Consider the following 21,685-nt stretch of genomic DNA (forward strand, 5'->3'; position numbering starts at 1 on the left):
AAGTTTCTGGTGCCACCCGCATTTAAAACCTATATCACACAAATTTTTTAACACAAAATATGAACAATATCTACATCCTTGAACTTCAGCTGTTAAAAGTTCCACAAAAGTTTTCAGAAAAAAAAGAAAATAAAATCTAGAGAGAAATTTGCAGAGTTCTTACCTTTAAATGCCAGGTTACCTCATATGAAATTAGCCATATGACTATCACTGAATCATCACAAAGTGTCAGGAGAGAGGCTTTTGGAGGGAAGAAGATGCAGCGTTCTAACCAGAAACTGTAAGTCTGTACACCTTGTCAGAATCAGGTGGTATTCCCTAACTGAGCTGCATCTGAAATAACCAGAGCTCCGAGAATTCCCATTGCTGCTTGGCAGCATTTAGCACCTCTGCATGTTTTTACAGTAATACCTTTAGAAATGGAGCCAGGGGAGGCACCTGGCATTACAATTTTCCTCTCAGTCCAAAAACTCTGAAGGGGAGAGAGAAATTACACAGAGAGCCTAGTGTCTGGTTTAAAAAAGAAGGACTCAGTGTCTGGACTGGTAACAAATACAACCACCTTCTGGTATGGAAATAAGCAGCACAGTTAAAAATGAAAAGGTATGAAGTTATTAAAAGTAAATTTGATTACCGATTCCTGAGTTCAGTCTCTATGCACAAAGCACCACAGACACATTTAAAATAGAAAAGTCAGCAATATTACACAGTTAACCTGTTCAGACTAAAACCAAAATTAATTATTAATTTAAAACATTTGCAGGTCCTTTGAAGCCAGTGGGAATGCAATAATCTTGTGAATATTGATTCCATGCATCTGTTTCCAGCTTGAATGATACTCTAAAATGTATTGGAATTGGGGTTTTTTCATTCATTATGATTTTGGTTTATTGACCTATGTGCAAAGTTGCTACCAAATTTGGAGTGGGAATAAAAACACAGTTCTAAATATTTAAAATTTTCCTAACCTTCTCTTCAAATGTCATGAAAGTACTAACTATTTTACTTCTTTACTACTTTACTTTGGATTTACCTTGAAGCAGTGAAAACCAGTAGTTACTACATTGTACAAATGTACAAAAGCAAGAAGCAAAAGCAGACTTACAGTAAAACTGAAGTTGCTGCATCTTGCCTTTAATTAATATGGTGAAAAATATATGCAAGTTATTTTAAAATTCACCTAATTCAACCAAAAAGTCAAATGGCTTTAAATTCTACAGATACTGTATAAAACACTGAGAACAGCTGAGGTTTGTCCCTTTTAATTGCAGTTCCTCTCTGAAAAGTGGCAAAAAAGTAGTATTCTGGGATTTCACCTGATTGTTGTATAGCAACCATTCTGCTCTTTTTTGCCGAGAGGTCTTGTTCCAAACTGTCACCTTCACAAAGCCAACATGTGCTTTTGTTCAAAAAGTTCATCTCTGTTAGTGAAACCCCCTAAACTGTACCTTCATGCAGGTTTGATTATCCAAACCGCTTCCAGTAAAGGTCTGTAAGTGCAAACAGACGCTCAGTGCATACCTTTGTTGACGGTAACAAGGATCTGTCACTTCACAGCAGCTGTTCCTAACTGTAAGCGAGAAGTTGTCCCAAAGTGAATCCCTTCCATGTTTCCAGTCAGAAGTCCTTAACCAGTGCACTGGAGCATCCCACAAGCAGGCCTGTTAATTTTGTAAAATTGCATCAGTTGATAACGCTATCACTTAGTTGCAGAATAAATTTTGCATTTCGGACAGTTGCACAGTACTGAACTATTTGTTTCCTATTTCAAAGCACAAATTGCAAAAAAACCCAAAAACTTGGCTTAAGCCATTTTCACGGCACTTTCAACTATGTTTTATTCCAGTTTGCAACAAGAGCAAGAAGGTAGTCATGTAGTACCTCTCAGTGGTAACTCGTTCAATTTTGACTTCCGCTTGTGTTTGAATTTCTAGGTTTGCACTTCTTAACAAAGTGTAAAGGAAAACAGCTTTAATACGTTGTTACGAATCTATTCTGAATTAATAGGTTTAAATTTAGATCATCCCTGAACGACCCACTCCTGGGACCACAGCTAAAAAGATGCGTTTATGCTTTCTGAATACTGAACCACAATAATGCGTAATAGTCCAGCTTAAAACTAAACCTGTTGTTCATATGTGGGCTAGCTAGTGTAAAGGTAGGTTAGGAAGCCCTGTAAGTAGCTGAGACCCAGCTTTTGATTGTAGTTAGTGTAGATTTACTAATACTCTCTATCAGAGTCACAGAAATCTACTTTTTCTTACTTGCCCTGTCTTGAAGAAACAAATAGCAGTGAAAAAGCAACTTTTACCTCCAAAATAAGCTGATACATTTTCTATACACATCACTTGCATAACACATGTCCATTTTTGCAGAACAATGTTACATGGATCTATGCAGAGGCTCAGGTAGAGTGTCTGAATGCTTAGATCTTGATGGTGTACCTACACATACTGGCAGAACTCTAAAATTGTTCATAGAGCCTTTACAGCCACGCTCCTAGTAAACTTGGAAGTCAATGCAAATAGAGTTGCTAAACTCTTTTGAGCTGGGAATTAAAAGCATGCTCAAGGCATGTCTGAAAGCATCTGGGCTACGAATTCTGTGTTTTCAACTTACAAAAACCCACCCAAATATATACAGTACATTAGTAAGTAGATGTGAAAAACTTTGGAACACAGAACAGCCCTGTTACACAATGGAAAGTCTGTGTTACTAGGGTGTCAAGCAATACCAGTTTTTTACACCAGTGCAGGGTTCTTGACCACAGACAATCTATCACGATCACAGATTAAAACTAAACCTCCTTTAAAAAAGGAAAACCTTTTGCCAAGCTGATCTGTTTTTTGTTACATGAAGTACTGCTGTCAGATTTGGATAAATCAAGAGCTAAATTTTTGTGCTTCTTGATTTCACTCTTCCCTTGAGTTCACATTTTCCATTTGAAATGAGTCCCAGTGGTTCTATGATTTCACACTGTCCTTCTATATGCTATTAAGTATTACGAGTCTGATACTGTTGCCTTGTAAGTGGAGTTTTGCCATGGGCTAAGCTCAGAGGGACCAGGTTTCTGTTTAACTTCCAGCCTTGACAGAAAACAGTCCGTGTCCGGCCTTGTGTGAAAAACTACATTTGGATGCCTTACTGCTTTCCCAGGGTCTCACAACAAAACAGTATCATGAATAAAGGCATAACAAACCTCTTACACAGTAATTCTAAATTCTAGATGACATTCCTTTCTAGATTCAGTATGTGTAAATGTAGTCTTTATGAGAGTAAGTACAGCGTTTTCAAAGTGCATGTAGGTGCTACCTGGAATTCAGACAAAGCGATGGAACATCAAGGATGTACAAGTTAATATTATCATTTGTACTAACTGCCCTTCTTTTTTCTCACCTATCTTTAATTAGATGCCAAATCTGTCTCAATCTGTTAGCCTGCGTCTTCATATTGGAAGAGAGAACAGTGAGAGAACATCACATGTGAACGGGAATGGAGTGACTACATTGTGTTAAACTGATTGACTCATCTTACATGCTCTTCAGTTCATTTACCTCACTTTTACACCACTCAATATTTACCAGTCCTTCTAATTCCTCAGTCCTGACGAAACTTCTAAGACACACAAGGCAAAGGAGACAGAAGAATTAAGTCCATAAGGCCCTCAAACTTAGAGAAGCTTATTGTTTCAAGAGTCTGAACTGAAATCTTACTAAACCAACGTGATACGGACTGTGACAAAAACAGAACAGTAGGCTAATGCTTGTAATAAGTTTGCACTGGAAGCTTGTAAACTAGCTTAGGAAAAAATCTCTAGATAAAATGTTCCCTGAATCCTTTCTAACAATGTCTTTTTAAAAGAATTCATTACATGCATCTATAATTTCTTTTCAGAGCTAGTCATTCACGAGTAGATACAGAGGTGAAATAATTCAAGTCCTCTAACTGTCACAAGCTTCTTCATACTTGACAATTCTAGAACGGAAGCCAAAAAGAGCAAGAATGCTAGAAAAAGAACGCTGTTGTCAAAGGCAGACTTTTTTGGTTGGAAGGCTAGAATGGATCAGCTTCAGATGTATGAATTGATGTGGGGGCATAAGATCACACTAAAAAATGATGATGGGAAGATAAGATCTCTGGAGAGATTCAGTTGAGCTAAGAGAAGGCACAGAGGGATTATTAATTCAAATTGGGTTCTTAATTCAAACAGAACTCACAACATTTTTAATGATGATCTGAGCAAGGATAAGGCTTGGGTTTTTAATAATTTATCTGGATATTTCTAGAACTTTACCCACTGTTAGCAGAAAGTCAGTTTGCTCGTTCTTGCTGAGTCACTACCATTACCCCTACGACTTGGTATCACTGAGCTTTCTAAGGGAAGAGCAGTTCTGGAGGAGGCCGTTGGAGCAAATGATACATGGGGTAAACAACACAGCGCTTCCAAGGGCCAGCTGATCCTTTAACTCATTTATAGGGACTGCTGCCTTTTTAAAAGTTATTTTATCTTTCCTGACATGCACAATGGCACAGGGCAGTGAGGATCAGCTGATTCTTTGGAGGAAGAAAGATGAGTTATAACAGCAACACGCATAAATCCAGATGTTTCCTAGAAGCTGACCTGTAAAATAAATTGACAGGGATGCTTTTTCAGAACACTCTTTCCTGCCCTCCAGTTAAACTTTGTCCAACACTATTTGATGAAAAAAAATTTTAAAAAAATCCCCTAAACCAACCAACCCCAAAGACCAAGAACCCCTCTTCACAGGACTCCTGCCTCTCCTGCAGTCTCTAATTAGATGATCAGCTGCTGTCTGAAAGTCTTGATATCATGGGAAAAAACCCATGTATATTGGGAGCTCCTAAGTGATTTGGCAGAAGGTAATTGGTACTTTGACATCCAACTTTTATGAGGGGAAATCTGCACATTCCATGACCTCCTCAGATGATAGCATCAGTGAGGTGTTGAAATCCACCCTGAAGAGAATAAAAAAATAATAAAGAAGAAATGTCTTTGAACTTTTTCTTGTCATATTTAAAAGTATTGTCTATATGGGGACATTGAGAACTTAAAAACTTTTTAATTTTAGGATGGATTAGTGAAATTCATTAAATCCCAACCTGGATATTCCTTCTCAGAATATAAAAGCAGCCTTAATTTTTGCTTTAATTTATGTTGTGTTTTGTTTTTTTTTTTTAAATAATTCAAGTTAAGTGTACCCTACAGGTCTGGATGGAGCAAGAAGTTGGGAAAGGTTCAGTTAAACATCCTGCACCTCACAGTGATGGAAGAGATCAATTATTCCCCAGCTTAGTCAAATAATTTGAGTTAGTATTGGAAAGTTCCAGGCCTGCTGAGTTAAGGTGAGAGCTCCATGCTGTAACTTACATGGATTTCATGGTTTTCTTGACCTTAACACCCTTTAATTTATTTACTTCTCTATTTATTTTCATTTTAAAGCACATAACTCAATCAGTTGTACTTGCTGAATACCACGGAAGTTAATGATTAGACTTATTCTCTTAAGAATCCAGTCTGTCACTCTTATCATTGAGTCCTTTATCTCTTATGACTCATGTTGTTTACTCTCATTCCACACAGCTAAATATTTGTTTACCCTATTGACTAATTCACATTAAAGCTTCTGGCTCTTTCCTGTAATGCATATTTTGCATAAATGGGATTTTTCTGAGCAGATATATTTCATCTGCTTATTTTATAAGAAAAGCGAGAAAGGACTTGGTCAAGATCCCACTTTCTGAGGGAATACCACTACAGGTTTGTTAGCCAAATGCAAAAACGTATGGCTCACAAAAAGGAGTATTTCTATTCTATGACCACAATTACAAGCTTTTATAAGGGTTTTAGAATTGAGTATCTGGGAAATTAGCGGGGATAAAGAAATATTTCACAGTGTTCAGGGGATAGCATAGGTTGTATTGATTATGTCAAGCTGAGCTGACATTTGTTCGCTTTTTACTTCTGCCCAAACAAGTCATACAATCATAGAATCATAGAATGGTTTGAGTTGGAAGGGACCTTACAGATCATCTTGTTCCAACACCCCTGCCATGGGCAGGGACACCTTCCGCTAGATCAGGCTGCTCAAAGCCCTGTCCAGCCTGGCCTTGCGCCCTTCCAGCGAAGGGGCAGCCACAGCTTCTCTGGGCAGCCTGGGCCAGTGCCTCACCATCCTCATGGTAAAGAATTTCTCCCTTATATCAAATCTAAATTTCTCCTCTTTCAATTTAAAGCCATTACCCCTTGTCCTATCCCCACAGGCCCTTGTCAAAAAGTCCCTCTCCAGCTTTCCTGTCGGCCCCTTCAGGTACTGGCAAGCTGCTCTAAGGTCTCCCCAGAGCCTTCTCTTCTGCAGGCTGAACGGCCTGGACAAGAGAAGTCTTGTCCAGTCACACAGTGGACAGAAATACGTGGAGTTGCACCTGGTGACTCATTGCTTTGCTATCGTCACCTCTGTTGGCACAAGCGTTTGGCTAGCCATACGGTCTAATGACAGCCTAAATTGCAATTAAGGATAATGTGCAGTTGTCTCGGCAAAAAATAGCAAACTATGAAGTTGTAAAGACATCAAAATCCTTTCTTTAGAATGAATCAGAAGAGAGGGTTAGGGCCAAAGTTCTCCATGTCAAGAGGAAGTTTCCCTCTGATATCACTGGACCATTGGTGAGCCCAGAGACCCTTGCTGTACACTCAGGTAGGGAGATTCCAAATAACTGATACCTAAACAGTAATCTCTGAAAGCAAAATGTCGATGCACTTCGGAATGTCTGCTCTAACTCTTGTGGCCAGCTGTCTGCCTCAGCAATATAGCAGGGAAAAAAAAAAGACCAGCACTAAGCAAAAAGCCTTAGAATCATACTCCAGATCTATTCCAAGAGCAGAACAATTACAGTTCCTGAACACGGAGACTGGAGTTCAGCACTGCCAGTATTCCACGTGAGACCACACCTCGAGTACTGTGTTCAGTTTTGGGCCCCTCACTACAAGAAGGACACTGAGGTGCTGGAGCGTGTCCAGAGAAGGGCAACGAGGATGATGAAGGGTCTAGAGAACAAGTCTTACAAGGAGTAGTTGAGGGAACTGGGCTTGTTTAGTCTGGAGAAGAGGAGGCTGAGGGGGGACCTTATTGCTCTCTACAACTACCTGAAAGGAGGCTGTAGTGAAGCAGGTGTTGGTCTCTTCTCCCAAGTAACTAGCGATAGGATGAGAGGAAATGGCCTCAGGTTGCATAAGGGGAGGTTTAGATTGGATATTGGGAAAAACTTCTTTACTGAAAGAGTGTTCAGGCATTGGGACAGGCTGCCCAGGAAGGTGGTGGAGTCCCCATCCCTGGAGGTGTTGAAAAAATGTGTAGATGTGGTGCTTTGGGATACGGTTTAGCAGGCATGGTGGTGACGGTTGGACTTGATGGTCTTTTCCAACCTTACTGTTTCTATGATTCTATGATAAGCAGAGGTAGTACCTTCCACTACACTAACGAGTGCACTTGGAAAAAATCACTCATAGCTTTTCAGGCCCATAAAGCAGAATATAATTAAACCAGATAAAAAATCAAGTTAATTTGCGATTTTGGAACTGACAAAATAGTGACATTTCCTGGATGTGAGTCTTCCACATATTAACTATGACCACGCTAAATAAAGTTGTAATGGCCGGATGTTTGTATGCTTCTAGCATCTGGCAGCCTTACCTGTAGGAGGAGGGTGGAGAAATTTTCATATGCAGATTACTTCTCTGTGGAGTCAGTCTGGAGGATATAAATATTGACAGAATCACATCAAACAGTTCTCTAATAAATTATTCCCACCAAAGAAAAATGGAATCCTTTCATGCTCTGACTTTAATAGCAGGAATTCTAATTGCTTTTGTAATACTGGTTTTCATTGCAACTTATTATAAAAACTTCAAGGCAGAGATTCCTCCTGATATTGACCAGCCATCAAAGCTCCGCTTATATCATTGCATATATACTCTGATGGAAATTCTGGTGAGTTTATCATGCTTTGTGATATTGTGATTTTCAGGAAAGGAAAAACTTGATTAAAACGATGAAGATATGCATTTAAATATTGCAACTATGTGTAATGGGAACCACACAGTAACACAGATTTAAAGACAAAGGCCAAAGTTTGATTTGGTATTCTATTATTGTATATTAAAGCAGCCAGTATGAGGTGAATTCTTTTAAATATTGAGATATGCATTCTTATGCTGCAATTGCAATTTAATTACCTTCTATAATGAAATGATTGGTCTTGTGGATGACAGGAGGGCTGTGGATATCATTTACATGAATAACAGTAATAAAACCTTCTGTATCTTAGTGCACTTTGATATATTTAAGGTAATTTCCTAAATTTTGAACTATCTACAGTGCTTTTCTTACCTTTGATTCTGTTCTTACTTCCACAGTGACTGAATTACTGTGTCTCAGTTAAATATCATAGAATCATGTAGGTTGGAAGGCACCTCCAGAGGTCATCTAATCTAACCTCCTGGCCACAGCAGGTTCAGCTAGACCTCTTATCACTTACTATTTGAGTACTCGTAAGCCATACTCACTGTTTTGCCATCAGAGAAAGAAACAGCTTTTGCCTAGAAAGCTTTCAAAGAAGGCAACAGGACTACATAAGAACAGCCTCAGCCCTGTGATGTCTGGCACATAACATGCCAAAAGAAAGCCTGCAGGAAAATAACAGAATGGCTTTGTAATGTTTGTACGGAGCTCATCTCAAGTAAAGGTATTCTCCAATCACCCTAGTTACAGAGAATGAACGTTGTAATTAAGGCACACATCCTTGAAAGGTGATTTGGGGCACTATAATCTATTAAAGACTTATGTGGGTTGCTTGAACCTACATAGCAGCATTCACCAAATCCAGTAATTGTTCCTGGTTCTCCAACGGCCTAGGCCCCATGTAACTTTCTGCATTGTCTGGCATGAAAGAAGAGTCTGCAGTCCTTATGTATCTCACACTGCTTTTCATTTTATGCTATACATAAACTTAATATAATAACCTGACCGTAATATAACAATATGACTGTATGTTATTAAGTTCTCCATATTTCTATTATTGGTTGGATGAAACGATTCTTTCAGGTAACTCTTTGTCCCTGCTTTCACAGCTTCGAAGTGGCTGTTCCGCAATAGTTTATATTCTGTCTTCACTGACAGCATGCTCCACAAATTTCAGCTTCCTTTTTCTGGACAGTTTTGAAGATGCAATTCAGCATTTACTATGCATTGAAACCGTCCAATACCTAATTTTCTTTCAAAAATCTTTAGACATCTGCCGGTGGTTCTGGTGAATTTCTAGGTTTATGTTTATACTCACAGAAGTAGCCCTCAGAGTCTGGACTTCACAGGTTTCTTACAAAGTGCATGATGTTTGGTGCATTGCATATGTGCAATGAACATAACCTGCTGATTCTGATGATTACTGCTCTTCTTGTGCCAGTGATGTGTCTGTTTGTACTGTATGTGGCAGTAAACACCTCTTTCCTTCTACGATACAGGACAGCCTTTTCCTCTTTTCTTCCACCTGACTCGTGATATGCCTTACAAAAGCTGCATCAACAGTCAAGTATGTACCTTGTACAGCAGAAGTACCATACATATGATGCTCCTGCTGCATCTATCCCCACACTGTCATAAAGAAATCAATGACAATCCCAAATGAAAGAAATGAGAGACAGCCTCCAAGCTGATATCCTAGCTTTTGTTTAAATCTATTCATACAGATCTGCATTTAGACTAACTGTGCATATTGCACTGTGATATAAATCTTTAATGATAATTATTTTGGCTGGTAAAGCGCAACACTTCAAGGTGCTTGACAGAAAGACCGTCTAATGTAGTCTTAAAGTCCATGAAGCTCAAATTGAGTGTTTTTGCTAGTAGGTATGTGATTTCATAATTATTTTTAAAGTAAAAATCTGGTCCCCACATGATCTTCCACATAAAAAGCCAGTTTGTGCCAGAATTTAGGTGTTCCAGCAAATAGTTTTTCGAAGACCCTATTTCACAAGAAAAGGTATGCTGACATGCTGATCTGGGTCCTGTTCTTCTTACACACACGCACATTTTAGAACCTGGCTTATATAATATGTTTCACCTACTAACACCAAACACATCTGTCTAGGTATAGTCGTAACTTCTATTTTTTGAGTGTATTGTTAATGGTCCTGAAGTATTTCATAATCACTGATCAAGAACTTCTTTAACAGAATACATACCAAATTCCCCATTCTCCTTCATGACCGTGTTTTCCATGAATTTGAAGATGCCCCTGTGACATCAGGAGCTCCTAAGCTAAGGAAAGGAAAGAGAATATTTAGATAGAATGTCCTAATACCAAGTTTATCATACATATTACTATCTGTCAGCTGAAAGCTCTGTAAAACACTCGGGGATGTTAGAAAGTACAGATGCCATTAAATAAATACGGTATGGCAATTTTGCCAACTTCAACCATTCCAAAATCATAACTGTGACAAAAAAAAATGATTTAAGAGTCGTGAGAGTTTCTGAAAATTGCTGTTTGGGGAAGGTTATATTGACCCTGTGGTTTCTGCCACAATTGCCTTGGCTCTTCTATTCATTTTCACCTTTGCCCTGATACCTAAAAATGTGCATTTTCAAATGTAAGGCAAGAACTACATCTATACATTTGTCTCTAGGAACTGGGAATTAAAACACCCCAAGCACTGCTGGCAGTTGTGGCACAGAGCGTTATGAAAAAAACTCCAGATTGTCTCTGGGTTCCCATCTTTGTTTCTAAATTGTTTTCTGTCTCTTCCATGGCTCATGGCATTTTTTTTTTATTACTCCTCACCCAACTTTTTTATTGCAGCTCGGTCTACATTATTAGGAAGAAGGAATTTGTATTGTTTGAGAAAGGCCTCGGTGAGGAACTGGGTGTTGCAACACGCTTGAACTACCTAAGATTTGGCTTCATATGTGCATGATAGCTGGAATCATGCACCTAAGAAAGTTCTGTCTCTTTGTCTTACTCTGGTATTCTTTCACAGTAATATTACTATTTAAGGTCAATGTTTGAATTGTCACTGAGATAAACAGAGCAGATCCAAATTAAAGGCCAGATACACAAGGCTGCAAAGAACAATTTACAAAAGCATAGCTGGCCATTAGTTTATAAGGCACTGATACAGCCGTGTACACAGAGACTTCTGTTGCTCAGAAGAGAACAATACAATTTGCAAATTGCTTATGATGATTATCATCATTGCAGAAGAATGAATTCTAATAGTCTGCAAGGGCAATTAAGTCAACATTTAAGAGGAAGGAAATGTTGTCCTAGCAGGAAACGCATCCATTACAACACGTGTTCAAAACAAAGGATTCCAGTGGCATCTTCAGGCTATCTATCTTAATTATCAGCAGTTGACTGGCCTTGGATACGAAAATCCTTTGACACATTTAGCAAACCTCTCCTGTCATCAGAATATTTCTTTTCCCTGATTAGATGTAAGAAACTGACTGCAGAGCCACTTCATGAATACCTGTGAGATCTTGATAAAGGCAACAGTTTCACCAATGGAGAACGAGATAAGATTCACAACTATTTTCATCAGTTCTTCATTTAGGTCAGCAGCCCTTCATTATTGATCATAGGCACTAACGATTTTCTTAAAGCTTGTTCTAATTGACCCTGTGGCATGGAGATGACGCAATCTGGCACACAAACTGGCATGAGTCTTTTTCTCTCAGTATACTAAATGCTGTCATGCTAGGGATATTTTCATCTCACCTAACCTTAAATACTTTAACTGAGGCATCTGAAGTACCCAGCCTCCCTTTATAATCAATGAAGATGAACAGACATCTCCAGAGCACGATTTAACACACCTGCAGTTGGAACCGTCCTCAAGAAATACCTCTTTCTCTTCACTGATTAGAAAAGGAGCCTCAGGCCTCGTGAGTCCCAACTTTCACACCTAAGCAAATGCCTGATGTTACTTGTGGTACATCCAGATCACAGAAATTAGAAGGTATTTATGTACATTTCATGGAACAACTATTACACCGTTTTACCAGAAATAATGGTACCTCAAAAAATGAAGATGTACATTTTCACTTTCATAACTGCTATCACAAAGCCACCAGAGTTAGTTATTTGTGGTAATCCTACAAAGTAGCAAATAACTAATATAATCATCCTAAAATCCTAAATATAGTGTAGCAAAAGGTAGCTTGTGGCCTTTACAGAGTGGGAAGACTTGAATTCCCTATACTAATTTCTCATTTTCCCTGTTACATCTATGCAGGCAAGGAACTTAGAAAGTTTGGGTATCTTTGAGGAGCACATACTTATGAGGTTGGTTGTTGATGGACTGCCAGCATGCAGGGATTCAACGGTCTTCATAAAGGATCTGCATTTTGATGAGGTGCCAGTGAGGATTTACCTCCCAAGAGTACCATCTGCAAGCAAACGGAGAGGAGTCATCTTCTTCCATGGAGGATGCGGGATATTCGGAAGCATCAGTAAGGAACTGAAAGAGAAAATACGGTTATTTAGGATTGTAAATTATGTAATTTTAAAAACTCTCCTGAGCCTAAGAAGTGACTGAAGCTTAGTTTGAGAGATTGAAAGACAGAAAGCACTTACTGTTTATTTATTTATTTTTACTTTTTAAACTCTCTACTCTGCCCTTATTTAGTATCAAAATTTTTTATTTTTATAGGATATAACACTCCTTATGGCATATATATTCATTACTGTAAGTGGTGCTGCTAAAGAAATAAATTCTTTTTTTTTCTGAAAACCTGACATAAGTTATTAACAACTGCATTCCTCCCTTTGATCTCTGACTGCAGCTTCTTTTTTGGGACTTCTGTAAACAGCTTTCATGGCAATTCAAGTGGCCTACAACAGCAATTTCAAAATGTGTGTCCACGATGCACATACTTTAGTTACGTTGTCTTTTTTTCCAGTTTAATTTATTAGAGAAATTATTAGAGAAAGCAGAAAATTGCAAGCATGATTTAAAAAGTTGTAAAAGATACTGTTTCTACAGGCACTAGACATATCAAATGGCATTAGAATTCCATAATTGAAAGAACACATCATTGAGCAAATACTTGTAAACCAAGTCTTCTAAATGCAGCAAATTCAGAATTAAGGTTGAAGGAAAGCTCAATGTATCTTTAAATACATTAAAAGAGGCATATTTCTGCCCACAACCTTATAATGGAATAATTCTATAATTAGACAACTTAGTGTAACACAATTTGGATGCCTTAGATTTCTGCCTGAATTAGCCTCACAGAAATCTACTGATTTCACAGGGGATATACCAACTGCCCCCTTCATTCTTCAGAAAATTGCCAAATCTCTGCTTCAAATAAAAAATTCAGCTAGACTTAGCTATAGTACTACAATTAGCATTTCCACAGCAAAATGATATGACATGCCTAAGTCAGTCTCAGACTCACAGTTACTTAAAATAATGTAGTAAGCTTTTACGAAGATCTCAAGTATTTTATCCCTTACAACCACTTTAAGCAATTGTGCATAACAACCATAAAATGGTTTGGGTTGGAAGGGAGCTTAGAGATCATCTAGTCCCACCCCTCCCCCCCCCCCCCGTGGGCAGGGACACCTTCCACTGGAGCAGGTTGCTCTATGCTGCATCCAACCTGACTTCGAACACTTCCAATGATGGGGCATCCTGTTCTGGGCAAGAACAGAAGTCTCAGTTTAAAACCATTGCCCCTTGCCTAATATAATCATATTAACAATTCCTTATTTTTCTTACAGTCAACAGTCTCCCTAAATGCACGAACTTTCCAGTGTGTACTGACGATCAAAAGTCTAGACTATTGTCATCCTAGAGAAAATTCGGGCAGCTCACTAAATAGGCAAGGGGCCCACACTCAATCTTGGCCATATGCCATAAAAAAATAAGGGATAATATTGCTTCAAGTATTCTAAGATACTACATTAACAACATTTGTTCTTCAGGAAGTTATGAAAGAATATGCCGGTACATAGCCAGAAAATCTGATTCAGTGGTTGTGTCTGTTGGGTAAGTGAGCTCCACCCAATGTTACTGCCAGAACTAGATCGTTCCGCTGCTCTCCCCCCTACTTCCCCCACCCCTCCGAACGACGCCAATTCTGTACTTATATTTCTTTGAATATAAAAAAAGAAACTGAGCGCTAGTGTTGTCTGCCCTCTGTTGTCGATACATGTGAGCAAGCATGTGCCACGAACGACAACCAGAAATACCTGAGACAGGTTTACAAACTTACGAAAGTAATATGTATGCCAGCTGTTTTCAGAACAGAGATGTGTTCATTTTACATTGTTCTCACCAGAAAAATCATTTCCTCTGTTTGACAATAAGGAATTATAAGCTGGTTTCCCAATTTCAGGTTTTAGTATTTAGGGGGCTTTGGGGATGATTTTAAAGAGTAAATAATAAGTCTAAAATTTAAAACTTTTTTTTAAAATTGCATGGACCACTGCTTCCTTTTAAAGATGTTTTGCTTATGCAAAATAGCTGATGGTATAAAGAAATCTTAGTTTCCAACAAATTATTCCATGAAAAAAGTAATTACTAAAGAATTTTATTCAGCTGGGAGGAATTGGTTTTGAGAATGAACTGCATATTCCATATCGTGTCTGGGTAAATCACAATACATTTAAGTGACTCTGAAATAAGACATTGATACCTTTTTATTCCCTAGTTATTAGCAGGTTTACTTTATGAATCCTTTGAATTAATTTCACAAAACAGTGAAAAAACAGAAAAGCAGAAGCAGTGTGCCTCAGCAAACAGTGAAGGGTTAAGAAAGAATGCCTGCACTACTACTTTTGTAGTATTTTTTCCTTATTAATCTTCTCCAGAAAGCCCTAAAACCATGAATACAGAGATTAAAGAACCACGGCTGCTAAAAATGTAGTCTCAAAGTAGTCTTGCGTGTCATTGGAATCAAATTACAACCCTTAAACTTGACTTTTATGCCTGCCTTACTTTTCATCATATGAAAGTATGTTGTTAGTTAAGAAATAAACAAAGAGATTGTTACTCTAACATCACTCCTCTGTGATTCACTTGTTCCAATTAATAAAATAAAAGAAGGAATTGCCTACAGGAAGCTATTCTGTCACTGCAGTACATTCACTGTATGGTGTTTTATAATATATTACTAAATTACTCTTTTTATATTAAAACATAATAATAATATACAATACTGTACTGATATATAATAATACAACATTCAGTGTCCCCAGTGTAAAAAGCTCAGGAGTCAGAACTTGGCTTCATCTCATGGGCAAGCAGGACTGATTCATAGCTATACATCCATGCAAGGTCAGCCCAGGTGGAAGAATTGCAGACTTCCCCGGGGCATGAACTTTGATCCCAGGCAGGTGCGCTCAGATCAGGAATTGAGTAAATATGTACCTTTGTACAATGTGGGTGATTGGACTGCACTACGCAAGCCCTCATGCTCTTCAGTTATGCTAGAATAAACCTCAGGGATCAACGGTGTCTGTATTTTGACAGAAATGGGAAGGGAAGCTGTTCTGGTCTGCTTCAGCGTGCAGAATGTTAAATAAGTAATACAGATTTTGGTGAGCTTTTGCAAGTGCATGGGATGCATTTAAGGTGACACATTCAAGCAATTTACAAATATATGTACTTGTAATAATACCTGTCTTTTGCACATTTCAGGTATCATTTATCTCCTGAGCATAAGTATCCAGCCCAAACTTTGGACTGTCTCACTGCTACCGTACACTTTTTGAAGACTGCAGAAAGCTACGGGGTGGATCCTGATCGGATTATTGCTTGTGGGGATAGTGCAGGGGGCACTTATACTACTAGTGTTTGCCAAGAACTGGTAAACAGAAAAGATATCCCAAAGATACGTGCCCAGGTACTGATCTATCCATTTCTCCAAGCATTGAACTTCAATCTGCCTTCTCATCAGAAAAATGCTTTCACTGCCTTCTTGTCCCGGGAAAGTGCAGTCCACTTTATTCTGAAGTACTTGAACAAGGATTGCTCTATGAAGGAAGCTATTTTGGCAGGTTCTCATGTTCCCGAGAGTATGAATTTGAAATACAGGAAATGGATAAATCCAGATCTTATCCCAGAGATATTTAAACTGGGCTATAAACCACCATTGCCCACCTCGTTTTTACCTCAAGTCCATGAAGAAACAAAAGAGCTGTTTGAGACACGACTTTCCCCACTGTTAGCAGAAGATGCTGTTGTTTGCTGCCTACCCGATACTTGTCTAATCACTTGTGAGCATGATGTGCTCAGAGATGATGGACTCTTGTACAAGAAACGGTTAGAGGACAACAACGTAAAAGTGACCTGGTACCACATGAAAGAAGGTTTCCACTGTGCACTGGGATTTTTTGGTTATGGTATTTTCTCTTTTCCATCATCAAGTAAAATAATGAACCACATTGTAAACTTTGTAAAAGGCTATTAACATGTTTTCTTGAATACAGTGAAGTGGTCTGCAGACAGAATGTATTTCAACGAAGTATCTTCTAGCTATTTGTACATTAGAATCTAGGCAAGATTTAAGAAGTTAAGATTAGCATGGTCTGCTAAATTCTGATTTTCAGTTGCTATTACTTGGGAACACGATGTATTTTTCATCATCTTGTTTTTAAAATCCATTAATTGATATGCTTGTTTTCTTGTTCTCTTATGTTGTAAGAATTTTTGTTCTCTTCTTACATCAAAGAATAAAAAATCACCATAGCAAAAAACATTTTAAAGCATGCAATATGTGAGTAATCAGCTATGTGCATATGCATATCCACATAATACACACAAAATCAGCATAACAGCACAGATAAAATACCCCCCCAACACCTCTGGAGACTGAAGATACTTTCAGTACTTCTGAGACAAGCAGTAATCATCATCAGACTATGTGTATAGGCGAACAGTAGCTTTGGACTTGCTTGTAAAATCTGAAGGAGGGAATTTGATGTACTTACAAATCTTGATTTTAAAGAGAAATGGCTGATGCAGAAGGCAGGTACAGAAATGTGAGCTGTACAAGATGGCTACCTGTAAGTATCCGATACTGGCAATGCAGATGCAGTGAGGGAGAACCACACACACATAACTGAATGTCCTCTAAACTATATTCTATAAGGTTCCTTTCTGAGAAGCATTTGGCTATGTTCAGGGAAGACAGGAACTTAGTGGGTTTTGCATTTTTATAATCTGACAAATGATCAATTCGTTTACCCAGAATGTGGGGAGAAACTATATAAACAGCATTGAAGCTGCCAAAGTAATTTCTACAAATATCCAAAACACAAAGCAAAAAACCCCCTCAGCTCAATTGTTACATTGCTTATTAGGACAGAGCCACCTTTGCTGAACACAGATGTCAAGGTAATTGCCATTGCATGTCAAAATAGCTGCCCACGTAATATCTTAGGAATTGTGAAATATTTCATGATTGTTATGCAACCACCTTGCCCTTGTAATATCTATACACACTCAAGTGTGGGAAGAGATTAGTACATACCTTCTTTCTCTGCCAGCCAAACTGTGAGTGGGAAGAAAATCGTGGGTTAAACTCTTTGTGTTGTCACCATATTAATTAAATGTGGTGAGAAGTCAGCAGTTACAAATCTCTGGAGCAACAAGCTGTTGTTCGTGAATTCTTGTTCTCCAGACCCTCTCAGCAAAGTGGAATTATGTTTCTTCATGCTCTGTTGACACAACAGGTATTTTATATGTTTCATTTTTCCTATTGTAGGGATTGGCAATTTACTCTTCAAACAAAGAAGTTTTTCCATGAGTAAACAACATGATAAAGTTCCAAATGTTCCATTGTTCGAGGATTACAGGATTTGCTTTGGTTATGCAACCTGATGTGAAATGAACAATTCATTTTGGTTTCTGATCTCCAGATGAAGGTTGGCTTACCAGCTTACACGCTGGTGTAGCAGAAGCTAGACCAGCAGAGTCGGTATCTGCTGTAAAAGCTACGCAAAAAGCTGGATAATGTTTGAGTAGTTAATCCATGTCTGTTCGGCCACGGCTGTACTGTTATCTGTACTTGAGCAAGCTGGCTTAATGTTAGTTTGGATATGTCTTCATGAACTTGAGTCAAACCTGTGAAAGTCATCAGGCTTACCTTTATTGACGATCATCTTTATTCATGTATCACTCTTCTGTCCATCTTCTATACCAGGCCTTTCTTTCAATGATTCTTTGCAGGTACAGAGACAGTTGGAAGTGCCAGAATGTCCATACAATTCCGCTTTGTATGTTTTAAGTTATGAGATGATCACATATGATCACATACTATTTTACACACATCTCATTCTGTGCAGCATGTATTATACTCCTTGTCAGTTCACAGAAGCATGGAATCATACAATCAGAGAATGCTTTAGGTTGGAAGGGACCTTTAGAGGCCATCTAGCCCAACTCCCCTGCAGTGAGCAGGGACATCTTCAACTGAATCAGGTTGCTCAGAGCCCCGTCCAACCTGTCCTTGAACGTTTCCACAGATGGCCCATCTCCCACCACTCTGGGCAACCTGTGCTACGGCTTCACTACTCTCATTGTAAAAATTTCTTCCTTATGTCCAGTCTGAATCTCCCCTCTTTTAGTTTAAAACCATTACCCCTTGTCCTATCACAACTGGCCCTGCTAAAAAGCCAGTCCCCATCTTTCCTATAGGCCCCCTTCTGGACTGCGAGCACACATTATTGGCTCATGTCCAACTTCTCATCCACCAGCACCCCCAAGTCCTTCTCCTCAGGGCTGTTCTAAATCCCTTCATCCCCCAGCCTGTATTGATACCAGGGGTTGCCCTGACCCAGATGCAGGACCTTGCACTTGGCCTTGTTCAACCCTCATGAGGTTCACAGAGGCTCACCTCTCCAGCTTGTCCAGGTCCCTCTGGATAGCATCCCATCCTTCTGGTGTGCCAGCTGCACCACTCAGCGTGGTGTCATCTCCAAACTTGCTGAGGGTGCACTCGATCTCGCTGTGTCATTGATGAAAATATTAAACAGCACTGGTCCCACTATGGACCTCTGAGGGACACCACTCGTCACCAGTCTCCATTTGGACACTGAGCCATTGACATCCTCTGGACACGACCATCCAACCAATTCCTCATCCACCAAACCGTCCATGCATCAAATCTGTGTCTCTCCAATTTAGATAGAAGGGTGTTGTGGGGGACCATGTTGATGGCTTTACAGAAGTCCTGACAGATGACTTTTGTTGCTTTTCCCTTGTCCACGGATGCAGTCACTTCATCACAGAAAGCCATGAGGTTGGGCAAGCAGGACTTGCCCTTGGTGAAGCCATGCTGGCTGTCTCGAATCACCTCCCGGTCCTCCACGTGCCTTAGCTAGATTCTAGGAGGATCAGCACTCCTTGTTTTCTTTTGATTCTTCAGTCTCTGGACCTATGCCTCATTTATGGGCCAACCTCCAAACTCCACACTGATCTACTCCTGAGATGATTCCATGGTCCTTTATCTGTAGGTCTTAATTTACAACAAATATTAATAGATTTATCTTTATAATATGTCAGCAGAATTAATAGCTCTCTTGAACACATGCATTTTAATCTGTATTGAGGGTTATAACCATGGTAGTGCAGATGGGTAAGTGGAGAACAGTAAGTGCTGAAACAATGTATTCTTTTTTTAGCAAGTGACTCTCATATTTTCTAAAATTTAGAAAGTCACAGGATCTAACTGTCTCCATGGAACTTCCTGTCCTCTGATTTATTTTAATTAATTCTAGCTCTGCTATGTGTCTTGCATTGCTAAGATAAATGTTCGCTCATTTGAAGATATTTTATAGTTTCCAAAGTGTGGAATTAGATTTCAAAATTATCACTAATTTAAAGATTTTTCCTTTTTCTACAGAAAGATATAAAATAATTTTTACTAGCTTCTTTATGCAGACACTTCCTGACAGCATGTTCATCTCACTGGCTGCATGTTCAACGAGCTATATTCAAGTACTTAACACACAGTCAAGCACAAACTTGCAGTGCACCTACAGAATTATGCACACCAAAGTCTTTCCACAAGGAATTATGCATACAGAGAAATAATCAGAGATAAAAGTGTGCCACACACAATTTACCGTGCAAAATACACCATTAACAGATTTTGTCAGTGCTTCACATGCAAGCTCAGAGCTAATGGCAGTTGGAGTATGCTGGCGAAGACCTGAGGAAGTCCGTTCCGCTTTCACATCCTGATTTCGAGCACCAGATGGCTCCAAGGTTCCGCAGAACGCCAAAGAGCTGCCTGGGCCCAGCAGCCACCTCTCCTCCTCCCCAGCACCCCAGCACAGGCACCCGCACATACCCGGTGTGTCCCAGCCGAAGCAGGTGAGCGCCCAGCTGCCACCCAACCAGCACCATGATCCAGAGACAAGCAGAGAGTTCTTGGGACTGGCTCAGTCTCTGTCTCCCCTAGCATGTGCAGCTACACAATGAACAAAAAGCTTATGGATGACAGCCCACTATTGACCAGAGTTCAGGCACTGACATTGAGCTCTTCACTGGAAATGAGTATGAAAAGGAGTTCCTGGGGTGGGAGAAAACGGGATTCTGGCCTCAGGGATCAATTCCTCTGATCTGTTCCACAAGAGCAAGAGATAAGGTTAAAAAATCAGAAGCTGGAAAGAGAATACATTTGAAAGATTATTTAGGGAATGGTTCTCCACCCTGGGCCTCAAGCAAGCTTGTAAATTGCTTTGTGTACACTTATAAAACATTAAATATTACTCTATGTACCTGCAATGCTCAAAGCAAAACACAGTTTATTACTTCAGGAACCAAACAGTTTGTTTATTTTACAGCTGACACCAGATTCCAGCACATCCAGTCTTTGTGTGGAGCCTCTGGGGTTGGTGGAGGTGTCATGATGTCTGCATCTAGTTAGCATGCCCAAAAGAGTCCAAGACTAACCAGCTGTTGGTAAACTGGCTACCCATAAGGACTGGTACCAAACAGATTTAGAGAACAGATGAACAATAGGTGGTAAGTACCTTAGTACAAATGATCCATCACAAGTGTCAGAACATGTTCTAGGTCCCCAAAGGGGCCAAATCTGATAAGCATACTTAGACTACACCTAACTTCATTGTGACAGCACAGTTTAGCACAAAGCTGATTAACCACTTTCACTATTTAACACTACAGGGAGCTGCAACCATGTTTTGTGTTACACTATTTCTGAATGATCTTGTCTGAGCTAAAAAGATGGCTGAACCCTATACATACCCGGGTCCTGACAGGTTTGAACTCATCACTTCCATTTCCCAAGAGAGTGTCCCAATCATCAGGCAACGTGCCTTTCACCAACATCGCTTAACGAGCTGGGTGACTGTATCAAGTGGCACAAGGAAGAATAAACAGAAAGGAACCTGATTTTATACCTAGCACGTACACAACCTTCTGGCAAGGGAGGGAGAGGGAATGGGGACAATGGGAAATTAAAGTCGTCAAGGGGTCATTGGATAAAATCAAGAAACAGGTTGGGCAGCGAGAGCAGAACACAGAATTAGCTTCTTCTCAGAAAGCCCATCACCAGACTCTAAAATGAAGTTCCTTCCTGTTTATTCTAAACAATCAACACACAGTTTCTAGAGTCAGGAATCAAGTCTG

General features: G+C 39.4%; 2 protein-coding genes across 3 annotated transcripts in view; one reads left to right on the top strand and one right to left on the bottom strand.

Annotated features, from left to right (window-relative positions):
• Positions 1-21,685, bottom strand: part of DHRS3 (dehydrogenase/reductase 3) — an 87,533-nt gene that overhangs the window by 36,446 nt on the left and 29,402 nt on the right. Inside the window, exons 2-5 of one of the 2 annotated variants that reach the window (XM_075437617.1) lie at positions 12,449-12,535; positions 10,259-10,334; positions 7,713-7,769; positions 1,522-1,661 (exon numbers count right to left, since the gene is read on the bottom strand). The gene's annotated coding sequence lies outside the window, so the exon portion shown is untranslated. Of the gene's footprint in view, positions 1-1,521; positions 1,662-7,712; positions 7,770-10,258; positions 10,335-12,353; positions 12,536-21,685 lie in introns of both variants that reach the window. The other variant, XM_075437616.1, reaches the window with a different exon arrangement.
• LOC104332985 (arylacetamide deacetylase-like 4) lies at positions 7,839-16,496 on the top strand. The gene is made up of 4 exons (XM_009938450.1): positions 7,839-8,009; positions 12,311-12,527; positions 14,008-14,071; positions 15,725-16,496. The coding sequence occupies exons 1-4, from the start codon at positions 7,839-7,841 to the stop codon at positions 16,494-16,496; spliced, it is 1,224 nt and encodes a 407-aa protein (XP_009936752.1).

This window comes from Opisthocomus hoazin, chromosome 16 (genome assembly GCF_030867145.1).
Source record: "Opisthocomus hoazin isolate bOpiHoa1 chromosome 16, bOpiHoa1.hap1, whole genome shotgun sequence".
Taxonomy (NCBI): Eukaryota; Metazoa; Chordata; class Aves; order Opisthocomiformes; family Opisthocomidae; genus Opisthocomus; species Opisthocomus hoazin.

Bases quoted from the DNA above. Each gene is read 5' to 3' on its own strand.
- LOC104332985 (XM_009938450.1), top strand. From the start codon at position 7,839: ATGGAATCCTTTCATGCTCTGACTTTAATAGCAGGAATTCTAATTGCT. The intron at 8,010-12,310 runs GTGAGTTTATCA...ACATCTATGCAG, and splicing joins ATACTCTGATGGAAATTCTG to GCAAGGAACTTAGAAAGTTT. The intron at 12,528-14,007 runs GTAAGGAACTGA...TTTGTTCTTCAG, and splicing joins CGGGATATTCGGAAGCATCA to GAAGTTATGAAAGAATATGC.